This window comes from Sorex araneus, chromosome 4 (genome assembly GCF_027595985.1).
Source record: "Sorex araneus isolate mSorAra2 chromosome 4, mSorAra2.pri, whole genome shotgun sequence".
Lineage (NCBI taxonomy): Eukaryota > Metazoa > Chordata > Mammalia > Eulipotyphla > Soricidae > Sorex > Sorex araneus.
In genome coordinates, this window is record NC_073305.1 from 11,276,195 (window position 1) to 11,291,320 (window position 15,126).

Sequence of the window (15,126 nt, forward strand, 5' to 3'; positions counted from 1 at the left end):
CTTGCTCTGTGCTTGGGGGAGGTCATTCCTGGGAGCTTGGGGTCTTGTTCCATGAGTTTTTGACAAATGACAAAACAACCTTACCACCCCCATACCCGCCGTCACCCCAGGAAGTTCCCTTGAGCCTCCCTGCCCGTCTGCAGCTCCCAGAGGACCTGTTCTTGCTGCTTCTCGCCTGAAATGACGTCCTACTGCCCAGGAACGCCACGGAAACGAGGCCACGCTGGCTTTTTCCAGTTGGAAACTGGCCGTTTCCGGTCCCTGGGGACACCCGCAAGGCGCCCCTGTCCAGGAGGGGCCGATGTACACGGGACCACCCTCGGCGCACCCTCTTGCTGCGCCCAGCTCCCAGCTGTGAGGCAGCGGTGGAGACAAGTCTTCATTTGGCGTCAGGCTGTGGTGGAGGGCTACATCCTGCAGTGCTCCGAGGCTGTTCCAGGCTTGGTGCTCGGGAGGACCAAGTGGTGGGATAGTACCGCAGGGAGGCATTTGCCTTGTGTGCCGCTGACCCAGGTTCAACCCCTGGCATCCCACGGGGTTCCCCGAGCACGGCTGGGTATGGCCCAGAGACCCCAAACAAACCGAGCCTTTCACGTTGCAAAGCGCACGGACTGTCCACCATTCTTTAGGGTGGGGCGGAGGTAAGAAGCCCCCTTCCTGGGGTGCTCAGGGGCCACTCCTGGCTCTGTACTCAGGAAGCCGCATGTGGTGCCAGGGATTAAACCAGGGCCCAGCGGTGCTCAGGGGACCCTCCGTGGAGCCATGGATTGAATCGGGGCCGGCCACCCTGCGGCCTCCCCATTTTTCAGTTTTCGGGTCACCCCCCCCCCCCACCCCAACCCCCGTGTGGGGCACTGACCCCTGGCTCTGCACTCAAGGATCACTTCATGAGGTGGTCTCGGGACCATACGGGATGTCGGGGATCGAACCCGGGTTGGTGGTCTGCAAGGCAAACGCCCGCCCCACTGTGGCACCTTAAACACAGGAACACGCTCTGCTCAGCGCGGCCCCGCGCCCAGCCGCAGGGCACGGAGACTTCCAGACGGAGGGCGTCTCCCCGCTGTCCCCACAGGTGACCTCCTGCCCGCGGGCAGCAGCTCCGGCAGGCGGAGGGCAGGCTGGCGGCTGGCGGGCTTGGCAGACCCCCCTCTCGCCGGGGAATGAGCGGGGGTAGAGGCTGCTCCGGATCCGCGTGCCCCTAGGAGCGGGTGTCCTGGTACGTGGCGCAGGGCCGGGGGCCCCTGTGAGGAGAGCCCTGTTCTCCGGCCCGGCTGGACTGTAACGGGCGCAGGCAGGAGGGTGCGCAGGCAGGGGGAAGGCGGAGCAGGGTCACAGCAGTGCAGAAGGCGCTTGCCTTGCACGCGGCTGACCCAGGTTCATCCCCGAGTCCGGGGTTAAGCCCTGAGCATTTCTGGGTGAGTCCCCCTAAAACAATCCCCCTCAGAAAACCAGGCAGAGGGGGAGAGTGGGCGGGAAGTGGTCAGGTCCCGCAGCAGGCAGGAGCCTGAGCAGGAGGTGACGCTGGGCCCCGTGTCCCGGCCCTGCCGCCAGGTGGCAGTGTGGCCTCTCCGCAGACTCCTGAAGCCCTCGCCTGCAGCTGGCTAGTGGTGAGGCGTAACTGAGTCCCAGGAGCCCACGGTGGGCGCAGGGCGGCCCCACTGGACAGACAGCAGGAGAGACAGTGGAGGGGCAGGCCCGGCCCTGCACACGGCTGCGCCCGGCTTGGTCCCCAGCACCGGGCCTGGTTCCCTGCCAGATAGCAGGACACCGGGGGGGACACGCAGCCAGCATGTGGCGACGGCGGCTGGGCTCAGTGCCCCCTGGCCAGCCGGAACCGGGAACATCCCGCCCTGGTCCGCCCACCTAGGCCATCAGCTGTCCAAGACAGACTTTGGCATCACTGGGCCACCTGGGCCAAGGCCCCCGTCCTGTCCACAGCGGCGATGTCCAGGGCCTGGTGCGGAGGGCCCCGCGGGGCTCAAGGAAAGGCGCGAGAGACCAGAAGCCAAGGGCTTGGAAAAAGTCGCCTTTATTTGTCACTCATTCACCTTATCTCAGTTATGCCGTTTCGGCGTCCACAGTGACAGTCCCCTGAAGTCGGGGTCAGCCCCCACCCACGGTGAGCGCGAGTCCCAGGGCTGCAGCTGTGGGCACGCTGGGCTCCTGGCCGGCGCCCACCCTCACGGGAGCCGGGCAGGGGGGAGCTCGCGCGTCTGCTCGGGACTGGGTCTGACAAGGCCGCGTGTGACATGGTGTCGGCTGGCTGGAGCCGCCGCTGACTGGCCGTGGCTTTGGGGGCAGTGTCCAGCCCCTCGCAGGAAGGGCGGGTGACCCTGGCTCTGTGCTCCGGAGGCCGGGCGCCCCTGCGGGTGCTGGCCCCTGAGGGGCCTCGCGGAGGCCATGGAAGAAGTGTGAAGCCCTAAGATCAAGCGACCCCTTATTGCAAACAGAACCGACTCCCGACAGGCCCGGGGTGTCTGCCAGGCACCGGGGTGGCCTAGCCAGGCGTGTCGCCGGGGCTGGGCCTCCGGGGGCGGGGAGGGGGTGCCGGGGTTCGCTCGCATTTGGTCCTACGCGTGAGACAAGAGCCTAGAGACATGAGTGGAAGTCTGGGGCCTGAAGGCGGTAGTGGCCCGGCAGGGAGGCGGGGGTGGCCGCCACGGAGCGCGCCCCTTCCTGGGGGCCAGGTCCACTGATGACCGGGAGAGCTGAACGGGCGGGCACCACGCCTGGACCCCTGTAAGCCTCCGGAGCGCCGCTGGGGGTAACCCGGGGGGGCTGAGAATTCCCAGCCTCGCTCCATGCAGGCCACGGGGAAAATCGAGCAGAGGCCCTGAGTGAGTCTCTCAATGTTTGTTTGTTTGGGGCCACGCCTGGCAGTGCCCAGGGGGCCCTACAGGGGCACGGGAATGAACCCGGGTTGGTGCATGCAAAGCAAACGCCCTCCGCCGGAGCCCTTGTCTGGGGAAGCAGCTGCCCTTGAAATACTAAATTTTTTCAGCGGGAAAACGATGGTGTCTTCCCAAGGAACCGTTGCAAGCCGGACAGTCCCTGGGTGATGACGGAGACACCTGTCACCGCCCGTCCCCGGCCTCAGGCGACAGCTGCCACCGGACAGAGCCTTCGGAAAGGATTTGTGCTTCTGAGCGGCGAGACCCCCTCGGCGGGGAGAGCCGAGCCCGCGGTACCAAGAAGGGGGAAGGTGGGAACCAAAGTCACTCGAACTCCGGGGGGGGCAAGTGCCACCCCCAGCCCCGGCACCGGCCCCGACCTCGCCTCCGCAGTCCTTCCGCCAGTGCCAGGGGGGGAAAAGCAAAAACTGCAAACCGGGAGATTCCTAGCACTTTACAACATGGAATGAAAAGACTATGAAATTCAGGAAAAAAAACAAACAAACAAACAAACAAACGTTCGCCAAGTCCACAAGCCGCAGCGGGGCCCTGGGCGGGGGCGCCCGGCCGCGGCCATCCCGAGCTCCTGTGCGGGCCCCGGGCCCGGGGGCGGCGCTCAGAAGAGAAGCGCCCCCATGCTGCCCACCTCGCTCTGCTCCTTGACGAAGATCTCGAAGTACTGGTAGATGATGGTGACGGCCAGCAGGATCCCCGTCCCCGAGCCGATGGCGCCCAGGAAGTCGGCCAGGACGGACAGGGCCCCGATGCACAGCCCGCCGAAGGCCGCCGCCGTGGGGATGTACCTGGGAGGGCCGGGAGTCGGACGTGTCACCTCTGACCCAGGCCCCGAGCTCCTGCCGCCCCCTCCCGAGTCCCGGGGTGGGGGTGGGTGGGGTGGGGTGGGCTGCTGCTCCGGCCACAGCGGCCCAAGATGGGCTTCTGAGGCTCAGAGCGGAAACCATACTCGAACCCACCTGCTTTGTAAGTACCGTTAGCATCTACTTTTGCTCGGGTTTTTTTTGTTTTTGTTTTGTTTTTTTTTTTGCTTTTTTGGGTCACACCAGGCGATGCACAGGGGTTACTCCTGGTTCTACACTCAGGAATTACTCCTGGCGGTGCTCAGGGGACTATATGGGATGCTGGGAATCGAACCTGGGTCAGCCGCTTGCAAGGCAAACGCCCTCCCCGCTGTGCTATCGCTCCAGCCCTGCTCGGGTTTTTTTTTCTTGGGGTGGGGTGGGGGTCCTGGGGCCACCCGCGGTACGCAGGGAGTTCGCCCTGAGGAGCTGGGGGCAACCACGTAGTGCCGGGGAAGGGGCTGGAGCTGGCTGCCTCGGGCACACGGCTCAGCCCTGAGTCCTCTCCTGCCCCGTCTAGCCCAGAGGTTCCCTACTCAGCCGGCCCCCCGGCCTCTGGCCTCCCGACCCCCTGGGTGAGCAACATGCGACCCAGCTGCCCCAGGACCGTCCCAGCCGCCCCCGGGAGCGGCATGCCCGCGTCGGCCAACACTGTTCTGAGGTTTCCAGAAGGCGGGAGGAGAATGACAGGCCCCGCCCCAGGCCGGGGCCGCCCAGCTGGAGCCCGGGGGTCAGAACAGTCTCGAGACAGCACCTTGCTTGTCCACGCGGACTGTCCAGCACTGTGGCCGACACTGGGGGGAGCAGCCCAGGGCCCAGCATCGATGCAGAGACCACCCGTGCCCCATGACTGTCACCCCAGCCCCTCTCCGAGCTGACTTTCCCGCAGGATCCCCAGCTCCAGCCCTTTCCGCCCCCCCCCCCCGCCCCACCAGTAGAGGGGGCTCCCCACCTCCCCCCCGCCCCCGCCCCTGGGCTGGAGGCGCCTCTCCCGCCTCCGGAGCCCAGCCCTGCTGAGCAGACGCCCTCCACGGCCCCCCAAGGCCCTGGCACTTCCCTCGCCCGCAGCCCGACCCACCTATTGAGTTCGTGGACCATGGACGTCTCCCGGTGGCCGCGCATCACCATCTGCTGCTCCTTTAGCTGCTTGGCCACCTGCGTGACGCCGGGGGGAGCGGCTGAGTGGGGGGGCAGGTCCCGAGGCGGGAGGCAGGCGCCGGCGAGGCCCCAGTGCTCAGACCCCCCACCCCCGGGCACGCGGCCCACTGCACTGTTGCTGCGAAGGGGTCCCGCGCCCAAATCTCAGCCCCTCGGGCTCAGCTCCTGACCGTGCCCCGGGCAGGAGCAAGTGCGGGGTGAGCACGACCACTTTCCCCCGCACGTCTGGGACGACTCCCCCCCCACGCTCCCCCTCCCGGCAGCGCAGACTCACGTCTTTGGCCGAGGAGCCCGAGACCTCGATCCAGGTCTTGGAGAAGAAGGCGCAGGAGCCCAGCATGAACACGATGTACACGACCGCGTGCACGGGGTCCTCCAGCACGGAGCCGAAGGACTCGGGGGGCGACAGGTAGTAGCAGAGGCCCCCCACCGGGTACGCCCGCGCGGGGCCCCCGGAGGATGTGTCCTGGAGAGGGCGACAGTGCCACGTTCTCAGCGAGCTCAGGGGGCACCGTGCCAGAGGCTCCCGGGCGGAGCGAGACTCCCCTGTCCACCCCCCACACCGAGCGGGGTCGGCCGCACTTACAGACCAGGTGCCCAGCAGGCTGACCAGCAGGTTGCCGCTGAAGCGGGCCGAGAGCATCTGGGAGATGACGTAGAGGTTGGAGACCAGGGCAGACTGCAGGATGATGGGGATGTTGGAGGTGTAGAAGAGCTTGATGGGGTACGTGTTGTACTGGCCCCGGTAGCGCGCTGACTTGATGGGCAGGTCCACGCGGAAGCCCTGAGAAGCCCAGGAGCAGAACACGGTGAGGGCCAGGCCAGGCACCCGCAGGCCAGGCAGGGGCCCTCCCGCAAAGCCGGCCCCCAGCGGCCCCCGGCAGGAGCGCTGGCGCCACCCCACTGCTGCTGAGGACAGACAGACACCCGCTCAGGCAGCAGCGGCCCTGCTGGCCGAGGCTTCCCCGTGGCCCCGCACCCCAGGACATCCTTCCCAACGCTTTCCATCAGAGACAGAGAAGCGTTTCCTCCGATGCGCCCCTCGCCCTCAGACACCTTCAAGGGTGGGTTTCCCGGCTACTATTTGGGCCAGTTCCTGGGGCCTCAACAGGGCTCAGAACACGGGATTCCAAGTAAATTCTGAACAGCCCAGGTCTGGCCCTGGCCGGCTCCAGGAGGAGCCACCCCGTCTGTGCCCACTGCCTGGCCGTAGGAGCAGAGCCGCGCATGCAGGGGACGCTGGACACAGAGAATTCCCGGGGGCTTCTAGCGGCTCACCCCCCCCACCCCACACCTTCTCCTGACTCCCAACAATGCGCATCAACGCCATCGCCAGACCGGCCAGGTCAGGGCACCCGTGTCAGTGACCCGCAAGGGCCTTGGGGCCAGAGTGATAGGACAGTACAGTGGGCAGGGCACTGCCAACCCCCTGGTCCGACCCCTGGCACCCCACAGGGCCCCCAAGCACTACCAGGGGTGACCCTCCGAGCAGAGCCAGGAGGGATCCCCGAGCACCACCGGGTGTGGCCCCAAACCCCAACCCAACAAGAGGCGCCACGCTTTGGTGCTGACACAGAAGAGGCCGCGCAGCTTCTTTCCCCGCTCTCGAACAAAGGACTTTTTTTTTTTGCTTTTTGGGTCACACCCGGCGATGCTCAGGGGTCACTCCTGGCTCTGCACTCAGGAATCACCCCTGGGTCGGCCATATGCAAACGCCCTCCCTGCTGTGCTGTTGTTCCAGCCCCTCGTGAACAGAGGACTTTAAAGGCGCATCTCGCCGTGCTGCAGGGTCGGCCCAAAGGACGCTCGGGGAAGCTCGCTCTGCCTTGGCCGCGGGAGCAGGGCCCCTAGAGGGGCCCCTCAAGTGCGCGTTTGTCATCTCAGCGCGCCAGACCCCCGGCGGAGCCGCACGCAGCACACCTGGAAGTAGATGACCACGGCAAAGACGAAGATGGTGGCGATGAGGTTCATGAGGTTGGGGAGGTTCTGGCGGTAGAAGGCCTCGCGCAGGGCCCGCACCTTGTCGGTGCGCGTGGCCAGGAGGTGGAACAGGGCGATGATGGCCCCTTCAAACTCCATGCCTGCCGGCGGGAAGGACGGGCCCGGGTGAAGGGGCAGCGACGGCGGGAGGGACGCTCCGTGTCAGAGCTGCCCTCTGACCCCGGGAGGGGCCGGCTCCTGAACGCAGTGTGGCCCCCGGCCGGTGGCTGCTGGTCCCTCCAGGCCAGCGACAGGGACTCCCATGACTGCCACTTCCTCCTCCCGCCCATCCCCTCCCCTCCAGGTGCCGGGCGCGGGATCAACCCCTGCCCCGTGACGCGCCCAGGGTCTGCTCTGACCCGCTCTTCTCGGCACACGGGGCCTCCCTTCGCCCGGGGCCTACCCTCAGCCTCACGAACGAGGCCACGGCGTCTCTCGAGGCCAGAGCCTCGCTCTCCGCATTTAGTTCACAGAATATACTGAAAGCGCACGGACTCCGCAGGGGACCAACGCACTTAGTGGGGAAAACTGACTTCCGGGGCCAGAGAGACAGCGCGGGGCAGACGTTCCCCAGCGGAGCGACTCTCCGCGGAACGAGGAGAACGGCTTCTGCTCTGCACCCACCTGCCCACCCGCCCGCCCACGCGTGCTGGCCAGAGCTGGCCGGGCCCTTACCGCGGCCAGTGTTGACGGTGGTGGGGCTGAACGCCTTCCACACGATGGTCTCACAGATATTCGTGGCAATGAAGAGGGAGATACCGGAGCCCAGGCCGTAGCCTTTCTGCAGCAGTTCATCCAGGAGCAGGACGATCAAGCCGGCCACAAAGAGCTGCAGAAACGGACATGCGCGCTGGGCACTTGCTCAGCCGCCAGCAGGGACGGGTCCCCCCTCTGGGCTGCGACAGGGCGAGTGCGGGGCTCTGGCCCCTTCAGGTTCCTTCCATGCCTGGATCACGCACGTAGTGGTACAGTGCGTATGTGTGTGTGTGCACACGCTTGGCGTGCTCTTGGGAGGGGGGAACAGTTAACCGGATGGTGGAGTGTGTGTGTGTGTGTGTGTGTGAGAGAGAGAGAGAGAGAGAGAGAGAGAGAGAGAGGGAGAGAGGAGAGAGAGAGAGGGAGAGAGGAGAGAGAGAGAGGGAGAGAGGAGAGAGAGAGAGGGAGAGAGGAGAGAGAGAGAGGGAGAGAGGGAGAGAGGAGAGGGAGAGAGGAGAGGAGAGAGAGAGAGAGAGAGAGAGAGAGAGAGAGAGAGAGAGAGAGAGAGAGAGAGAGAGAGAGAGAGAGAGAGAGGAGAGATCTGTGTATGTTTGTGCCTGCCCATGCTCCTTGGCAGGGCTGGCTGGTGTTACCTGGGTGGTGATCAGTGTGCGTGCGTGTGTGCGTGTGTGTGTGTGTGTGCGCGTGCGCACCCATGCTCCCCGGCAGGGCTGGCTGTGCCCCCAGTGGTTACCTGGATGGTGATCAGCAGGCAGATCCCAGCCCCCATTTCCGAGGGGTCCCCGTACATGCCGGTCATGACGTAGACGATGGACTGGCCGATGGTGATGATCATGCCGAACACTGGCGAGGAGAGGAGGCGGTGAGCGCGGCCCCGTGCTGGCCGGGAGCGAGGGGGAGGAGACCCCGGCCGTTCCCTGCGCTCTGGCCACAATACCCAGAGCCGCTGTCCGAGGGCTCGCTGGCCAGATGCCCTTCAACGCACGCACGCACGCACGGCGGCAGCCTCGGTTTCCCTGTTACCTACATTCACGCTCCTTCTCGTGGAGGCCAAGGAAGTACGGACACAGGGCAAATCTGGTTCTGGAGAACTCAATGGCGTAGCTCCCCCACAAGCCCCCGCCAAAGAAGGGGTACACGCTCCTGAAGGCCATGAAACCACCCTGCAGCACCCACGCTTCGGTCGTGGCCAGGTGCTGATGTAACAACAGGTTTGGGCCACCTCCACACTCGCTCCCCAGGCCGGAGTCCAAACACAGTGGCCCGAACTCTGCGGTCAAGCGAACTGCCCTGAACCTGACTCCACGGTCAATTGGGCCTCCTTCCCGTCTGTACGGGATGTGCTTCTTCTTCTTTTTTTTTTTTCCCTTTTGGGTCACACCCGGCCATGCACAGGGGTTACTCCTGGCTCATGCACTCAGGAATTACTCCTGGCGGTGCTCAGGGGACCATATGGGATGCCAAGGATCAAACCCAGGTTGGCCGAGTGCAAGGCAAACACCCTACCCGCTGTGCTATCACTCCAGCCCCTATATTCTGTTTCTTAATCAGCGTTTCAGTCCACAGTCAAGAAGAAGGTGTGGCCTGAGCTGGATTAGCCTGAGGGTCCCCCTTCCCAGTGACCTGGTGCCACTACGAGCTCCAAGGCACGCAGCAGCAACAGTCTAACTTTCTCGGATGACGATGGATGAAGAGCAGCAGCTAACTTGGTCCCAAGATGTTCCCCATGAATCCTTCTGAGTCTTTCCAAACCCTCAGAACAAACCTGCCACATGACTACATGGGGGCTCTCACAAGGCCCACACAGCTGACCCTGCCTCAGTGTGAGTGTGTGTGGGGGAACCTGAGACCAGGGCCGGCAGCCCTGCAGCCCTTGGCCCTGGACACACTTCCCGTCCTCCAAGGCCTTCCATCTGGGGGCTATGGGTCGCATGTGGGGCTCAGGACAGAAGGAAACCACAGCACCCCGGCACCGCAGCGCCCCAGTCTCAGCTATGCCCCCCCTCCTGGGCCGTACTGGCAATCTCTGGGCCGAGCGACCGGACAGCAGGTGAGGGGCCTGCCTCACACGCAGTGGGCCGGCCCCGTCCCCGGCACTGCGCGTGGGCCGCCGAGCTCCCCCAGAGCTGGGGACAAGCCCTGAGCACCAGTGGGTGTGGAACAGACACACACACCCTCCACTTACACTTCTGGGCTCCGTTGAACAGGGCTCTGTCCTTGGGCGTGTCGCCGACTTCGATGATCTTGGCGCCAGCCAGGAGCTGCATGATGAGGCCGGACGTGACGATGGGCGAGATGCCCAGCTCCATCAGCGTGCCTGGTGACAGCGGGGGGGACACGGCCGGCGTGAGCTCAGAGGGAAGTGCGAGTGCCCCGGACGTGGGGGCCGTGACTTGAGCCCGCCGGCAGCGTTCGGAGGATGGCCCCAAGTACGAACGGCCGGAACATCACTCAGTTCAGGCTGCGGGCGGCACCTCACTCTGCTCAGGGACGCTCAGGGCACGGAAACTGAGCCCTGCAGTGGAACTCACTGCAAGCAGAGCCTTCCCGGGCTCACAGAGAGAAGACGTGTCTTTCAGTCGGTCAATACAAAGGGAGAACGCTGGGACAGTTCTGGAAAGCAAGCCTGACAACTGGGCGGAGCTGCGGGTGCTGAGTTAGAGCAGAGACGGTCCTTGCGACGGACGCGGAAGCTAGTCTGGGCTACTCTCTAACAAGGAGGCGAGCACAGCAGCAACGGCGCAAGTGTCCCACCTCCCCCCTCTCTGCCAGCTCCCCTGTAACCGCAGACAAGAGACAAAGTCGCACTTTTTGGGACACACACACACACACAGAACCCGCAACAGGAAAGAGAGGCAGCTCGGAAGCAAATGATGCCCTGAGGCATGTCAGGACAAAACAGAGCAAGTTGTGGGAAACGCCATCATTTAGGTTGTTATTCCGGTGTGCCCCCATTTTAATATTCCCTGTTGGGGGCTCGATAATTCATACAAACGCGATTCTTTTTTTTTTTTTCTTTGGTTTTTTGGGTCACACCTGGCTCTGCACAGGGGTTACTCCTGGCTCTGCACTCAGGAATCACCCCTGGTGGTGCTCAGGGGACCATATGGGATGCTGGGAATTGAACCCGGGTCAGCCGCGTGCAAGGCAAACGCCCTCCCCGCTGTGCTATTGCTCCAGCCCCTCAAATGGGATTCTGAATGGGACCAAGGCCCGGTGCTGGACTCTGCCCAGCACTCTCCGCCCCATCCCCAAAGGTCACGCGAGCCCGGGACAGAGACAGCCGCGAGAGCCGGGTCTCACCTCTGTTGGAGGCGAGAATGACACGGATCCAGTAGAAAGGGTCGGCCGAGTCGGAAGACATGATGCCGAAGAGCGGGATCTGGAGACGGGAGAGGCAGGTGTGCGGCCCGGCCCGCAGCCCCCCTACCCCCACCCCTACCCCCACGGGTCCGAGGCCGGGCTTACCTGGCAGCACACCAGGAAGATGAAGAGGGTGATGGCGGTCCATAGCACCTTCTCCTTAAACTGGATCTGGAAGGGAGCACAGTGGGTTCAGCCTGCAAGCTCCTCCCATCAGCAAGGAAGGGAAACAGACCTGGGGGAGGACCCCTGGGCCCCCCGGAGTCCCCGCACCAAACCTGGGCCCGCACCCCCTCCACACACCCCGTCTCACTTAACCGTGGGCCCCAAGAGAATCCTTTGTATTTTACCACCAAAACCCAAAGTCTTGGAGCAGCGGCCGGTCCCCGAGCCCACGGCTACTGTGAGAATTCTCAGGGGTGCGGGATCACCCCCAGATCAAAGCCTGCTGCCAGTACCTGCCTCCTGTGCAGCCGACCGGGCTCATTCTCGGGTACCCCATATGGTCCCGAGCACCACCGAGGGTGACCCAAGCCGCCCCCTAAATAAGCATGTTGCCATGAAAGCCTTTCCTATGGGCAGGCCACATGCCTCGGTGCAGTGCCCTGCGTCCCACCCCCGACCCGGCCCGGCCCCCCAGCACCCAGGAAAGTGCTTCCCCTGGCCCCCGGCACCCTGTGACGTGGCTCACAAGCCAGCCAGCCAGAAACACCAGCCCAAGGCAAGTGCAGGAACGCTCCAGGTCCCTCCGAGAGCCTCTGCCACCCCTTGTTATTCTGCAGCGAGCTCATCTGGGATTCCACGGGGTACTTCCGGGGAATTAGGAGCAGCAAGGCACTAACGAGCAATAGCGGGAGAGTTTAATTATGTCTCACTAATGGCGCAAAGGTTCCCGCAGCAAGTGTGACAGGTGATGCTACTCGGGTTTGCTGTGTAGACGATGACCCAGGATCAAGACGGCCCCGTTCCCTCCCTTGGTCCTAAGCAGCAGACGGAGATTGTCCAGGGTCTTTGTGTTTTGGGGTCATACCCGGAGACGCTGAGGGGTGACGCCTGGCAGTGCTGGGGGGGGAGGGGTGGAACCATATGGGATGAGAGCAAACCCAAATCAGCCGCGTGCCAGGGGCAAGACAAACGTTCTACCTGTTGTACTCTCTCCCAGACCCCCCTTTTGGGATGGCTTTCGATGGCTCAACCAACCCGATAATGGCAATCAGGACTGAGGGCTTCAACATGAAACTACCTTGTGAGGGACAGTACTAAATGAAAATAAACTCTGTGTGTATGTGTGTGTGTGTGTGTGTGTGTGTGTGTGTGTGGTGGGCATGGGGGGGGTCACACCTGAGGATGCTCCCGGTTTATTCCTATGCTGATGATCACTTTGGTGGGCTCGGGGGACCATATGGGATGCCAGGGACTGAACTGCGGTCAGCTGCAGCAGGACAAGTGGCTACCTGCTGTACTATTGCTCTGACACACAAAACTGTATTCTTACAGATTACCAGAGAAAATCTGACAATATGTCTCCAGAGATTTTTAAAATGGACTGATGCATAATCTCACATCTCTAAAACAAATTCTAACTAGAGAAGACTGTACAAGAACGGAAAATATAATTGTGATTCATACACCATTTGGTTCTGCGATACACGTTACGTGGACAGAATAATGGAGACGTTCTAACTTATAACGTTGATTTATAATAAATTTTGATTTCCGATTACAACTGAAAAAACTTCAAAATAAAAGACTTTAGAAAAACATTATTTTGGGGGAGGCTGGACAGTGCGGCGGGTAGGTGCTTACCTTGCACCCTAGCGACCCATATGGTCCCTTGAGCATCACCAGATGTGACCCTCAAATGAACAAGTGACTTTCTGGGCGAGGCACGTGGCTCTAGTGGCAGAACACAGGCCTCGAGGGTGTGCGGCCCCGGGTTTGACCCCCGGCACTCCGAGCACTAGAGCAACAATACAAACACACGGAACTTCGGAAACTCTGTGATCTGAGGGGAAGTGGGCCTAAGTGAGCGGGGCCTTCCGTGCCCAGATGGTGACACGGGCCCCAAGAGACAGCCCGCCTCCACTTCAATCCCTGGCACTGCCTGTGGTCTTGAGATGAGCACTGAGCCAGGAGCAGTCTCCAGGACCGCTGAGTACGGCCCAAGTTATGCCTTCTCGCCCCGGCAACCAAAGAGCTGACGGTGCATTTGAATTCACGCCTCTGGATTCTGTTTTTTTGAATTTTGGTGGTGGTGGAGGGTGGGGGCGGGGGTTGAGCTGGGGAGGGAGGGGACCTGGGGGCCACGCGAGATGGTGCTCAGCACTGACCCACGGTGGGGCTCGGGAGACCTTATGTGGTGGCGGGGCTGGTTCACCCAGGCCGGCCGCGTGCAAGCCAAATGCCCTAGCCACGGTCCTCTCCAGTCCCTAACTCATGCAGCTCACCCTCTTGAGAACGTGCGTCTCCCCCACCCCCCAGCCCCCTCACCAGGAAGGCAGCGCCTCGGCCCACCACAAGCCCAACAAACTTGCTTCCAGTTGCTCCTTTATAGGAAAGAGTTCACAATTTCTTCTTTTGGGGCGGTTGGGGGGGTGAGGAAAGTAGCCACAGTGGGGGATGCTGGAGATCACTCCTGGTGGGGTGGTCACCCTGGGGGGCTGCGTGCAGGGCCAGGCCCTCGCGGTGGTACTATTGCTCCCCCCCCCAAGAGTCCACGACTCTTACAACACCCCTCATTCGTAAACAACCGCATCTCCCGCGGGTGGAACCAGGTTCGAGAGAAAACGCTCCCAAGCTCTGTATCCAAGTTGCTCCTCCTCTCTCTGTCACCACCCCCTGGACCCATCTTTGCCTCTTGACCCATTTTACAGCAGGTGTGTGGGGTGTGTGTGTGGGGGGGGACAGCTCTGCAGCAGAGCCCTTAAACCACCCCTTGCTCTAGCCCCAGGTCCACCCCTCATGTGTCCAGCGCCCACGACTGGACCGGGCTCAGTCAGCTCGGAGCCACACCGAGCCCCACCCACCTGGCCGGCACAGGCCCCCCCCCCACCCTCCGCAGCCCCTTCCTCCTAAATGCCAACCGGCCACCACCTCCAGGGTCCACCCCCGCCCACGCAGCGGCCGGACCTTGCACACCCCTGCGGGGGCCGTGACCGCGCGGGTGTCTGACTCTGCGGGACCTAGCGAGAGGAGCGCGGTGCCACCCCGGGCCCATCCCCGGCCCCCCGCAGTGCCCCCCACAGCCCTGCCGGGAGCGATTCTTGATGCAGAGCCAGGAGGGAGCCCCGAGCACCGCCAGGTGCGGCCCAGCAGCCGACGACCCCCGCCCCCAAGTCAGCCACCACAAAGATCCCCGCTCCCTGGCGGTGCCAACCCCAAGCTGAAGGCTCCACGGGCCCCCGGCGCCCCCGCGGACGCGCGTCCGGGCACAAAGCGCGGCGGGCGGGCCGCCCCCTGCCCAGGCCGCGGCTACCGTGGGCGCAGGACCCCGCGGGGCCCGAGAGCTGCCCGGGGGGCTCGGTCCCCCGCGCGCACCTCCCCGAGCCCCCCGCGACGGCGCCCCGACTCCGGCCCTGCGCGGGGGGCTCCCGGGCGGCGCGCGCGCGCGCGGGCGGGGGCGCGGGGGCGCGGGGGGCGCGGGGGGCGCGGGGGCGCGGCGGGCCTTTGTCCCGGGCCCCGGGGGCCGCTCACCTTCCTCTCCGGCTTCTGGATTTCCGGCAGGATGACACAGAAGGGCTTGATCACCTCCAGGAATTTGACTTGCAAGGGGCAGAGAAGAGAAAAGCAGAGTTAGGGCGGCGGGGGCGCGGCGGGGGGCGCGGGCGGCGGGGGCGCGGGCACTCACTGGCCATGGCGGCGGCTGCTGGGGCTGCCGAGTGGCCGCGCGCGGCTCGGCCGAGGGACACGTCAGTGCTGCGGCCGGGGACGGGCGGGTGGGCGGGCGGCGCGGCGCGGGGCGGGGCGGGCGGCGGGGGCGGGGCGGGGCGGGCCGCCGGCCGCTTCCGCTTCCTGCCACGCGCCGCGCCGCGTTCCCCGCTGCGCTCCCCGCGCTCCCGGCCGAGGCGGGGACTACAACTCCCGGCGTGCCGCGCGGGCCCCGAGGCGGTGCGGCTGCGCGCTCGCCGGGCCACGAGAGAGCGCGCGGGACTTGGCGCGCG

General features: G+C 64.3%; 1 protein-coding gene across 1 annotated transcript; it reads right to left on the minus strand.

The window, feature by feature from the left end:
- Positions 1 to 2,006: 2,006 nt before the first annotated feature.
- Positions 2,007 to 14,914, minus strand: SEC61A1 (SEC61 translocon subunit alpha 1). Its single transcript, XM_055136346.1, has 12 exons — positions 14,814 to 14,914; positions 14,660 to 14,727; positions 11,072 to 11,137; positions 10,907 to 10,985; positions 9,789 to 9,920; positions 8,337 to 8,446; positions 7,562 to 7,715; positions 6,827 to 6,987; positions 5,493 to 5,690; positions 5,181 to 5,372; positions 4,827 to 4,903; positions 2,007 to 3,694 (listed from the first exon to the last, which is right to left on the minus strand). Exons 1-12 carry the CDS (start codon positions 14,818 to 14,820, stop codon positions 3,508 to 3,510), a joined length of 1,431 nt encoding a protein of 476 aa, XP_054992321.1. The 5' UTR covers positions 14,821 to 14,914; the 3' UTR covers positions 2,007 to 3,507.
- Positions 14,915 to 15,126: the final 212 nt, after the last annotated feature.

Excerpts from the sequence above, each read along its gene's own strand:
- SEC61A1 (XM_055136346.1), bottom strand. Across the intron at positions 9,921-10,906 it reads CATTCTCGCCTCCAACAGAG|GCACGCTGATGGAGCTGGGC; the intron begins GTGAGACCCGGC and ends CGCTGTCACCAG. Across the intron at positions 6,988-7,561 it reads CACCGTCAACACTGGCCGCG|GCATGGAGTTTGAAGGGGCC; the intron begins GTAAGGGCCCGG and ends TCCCGCCGGCAG.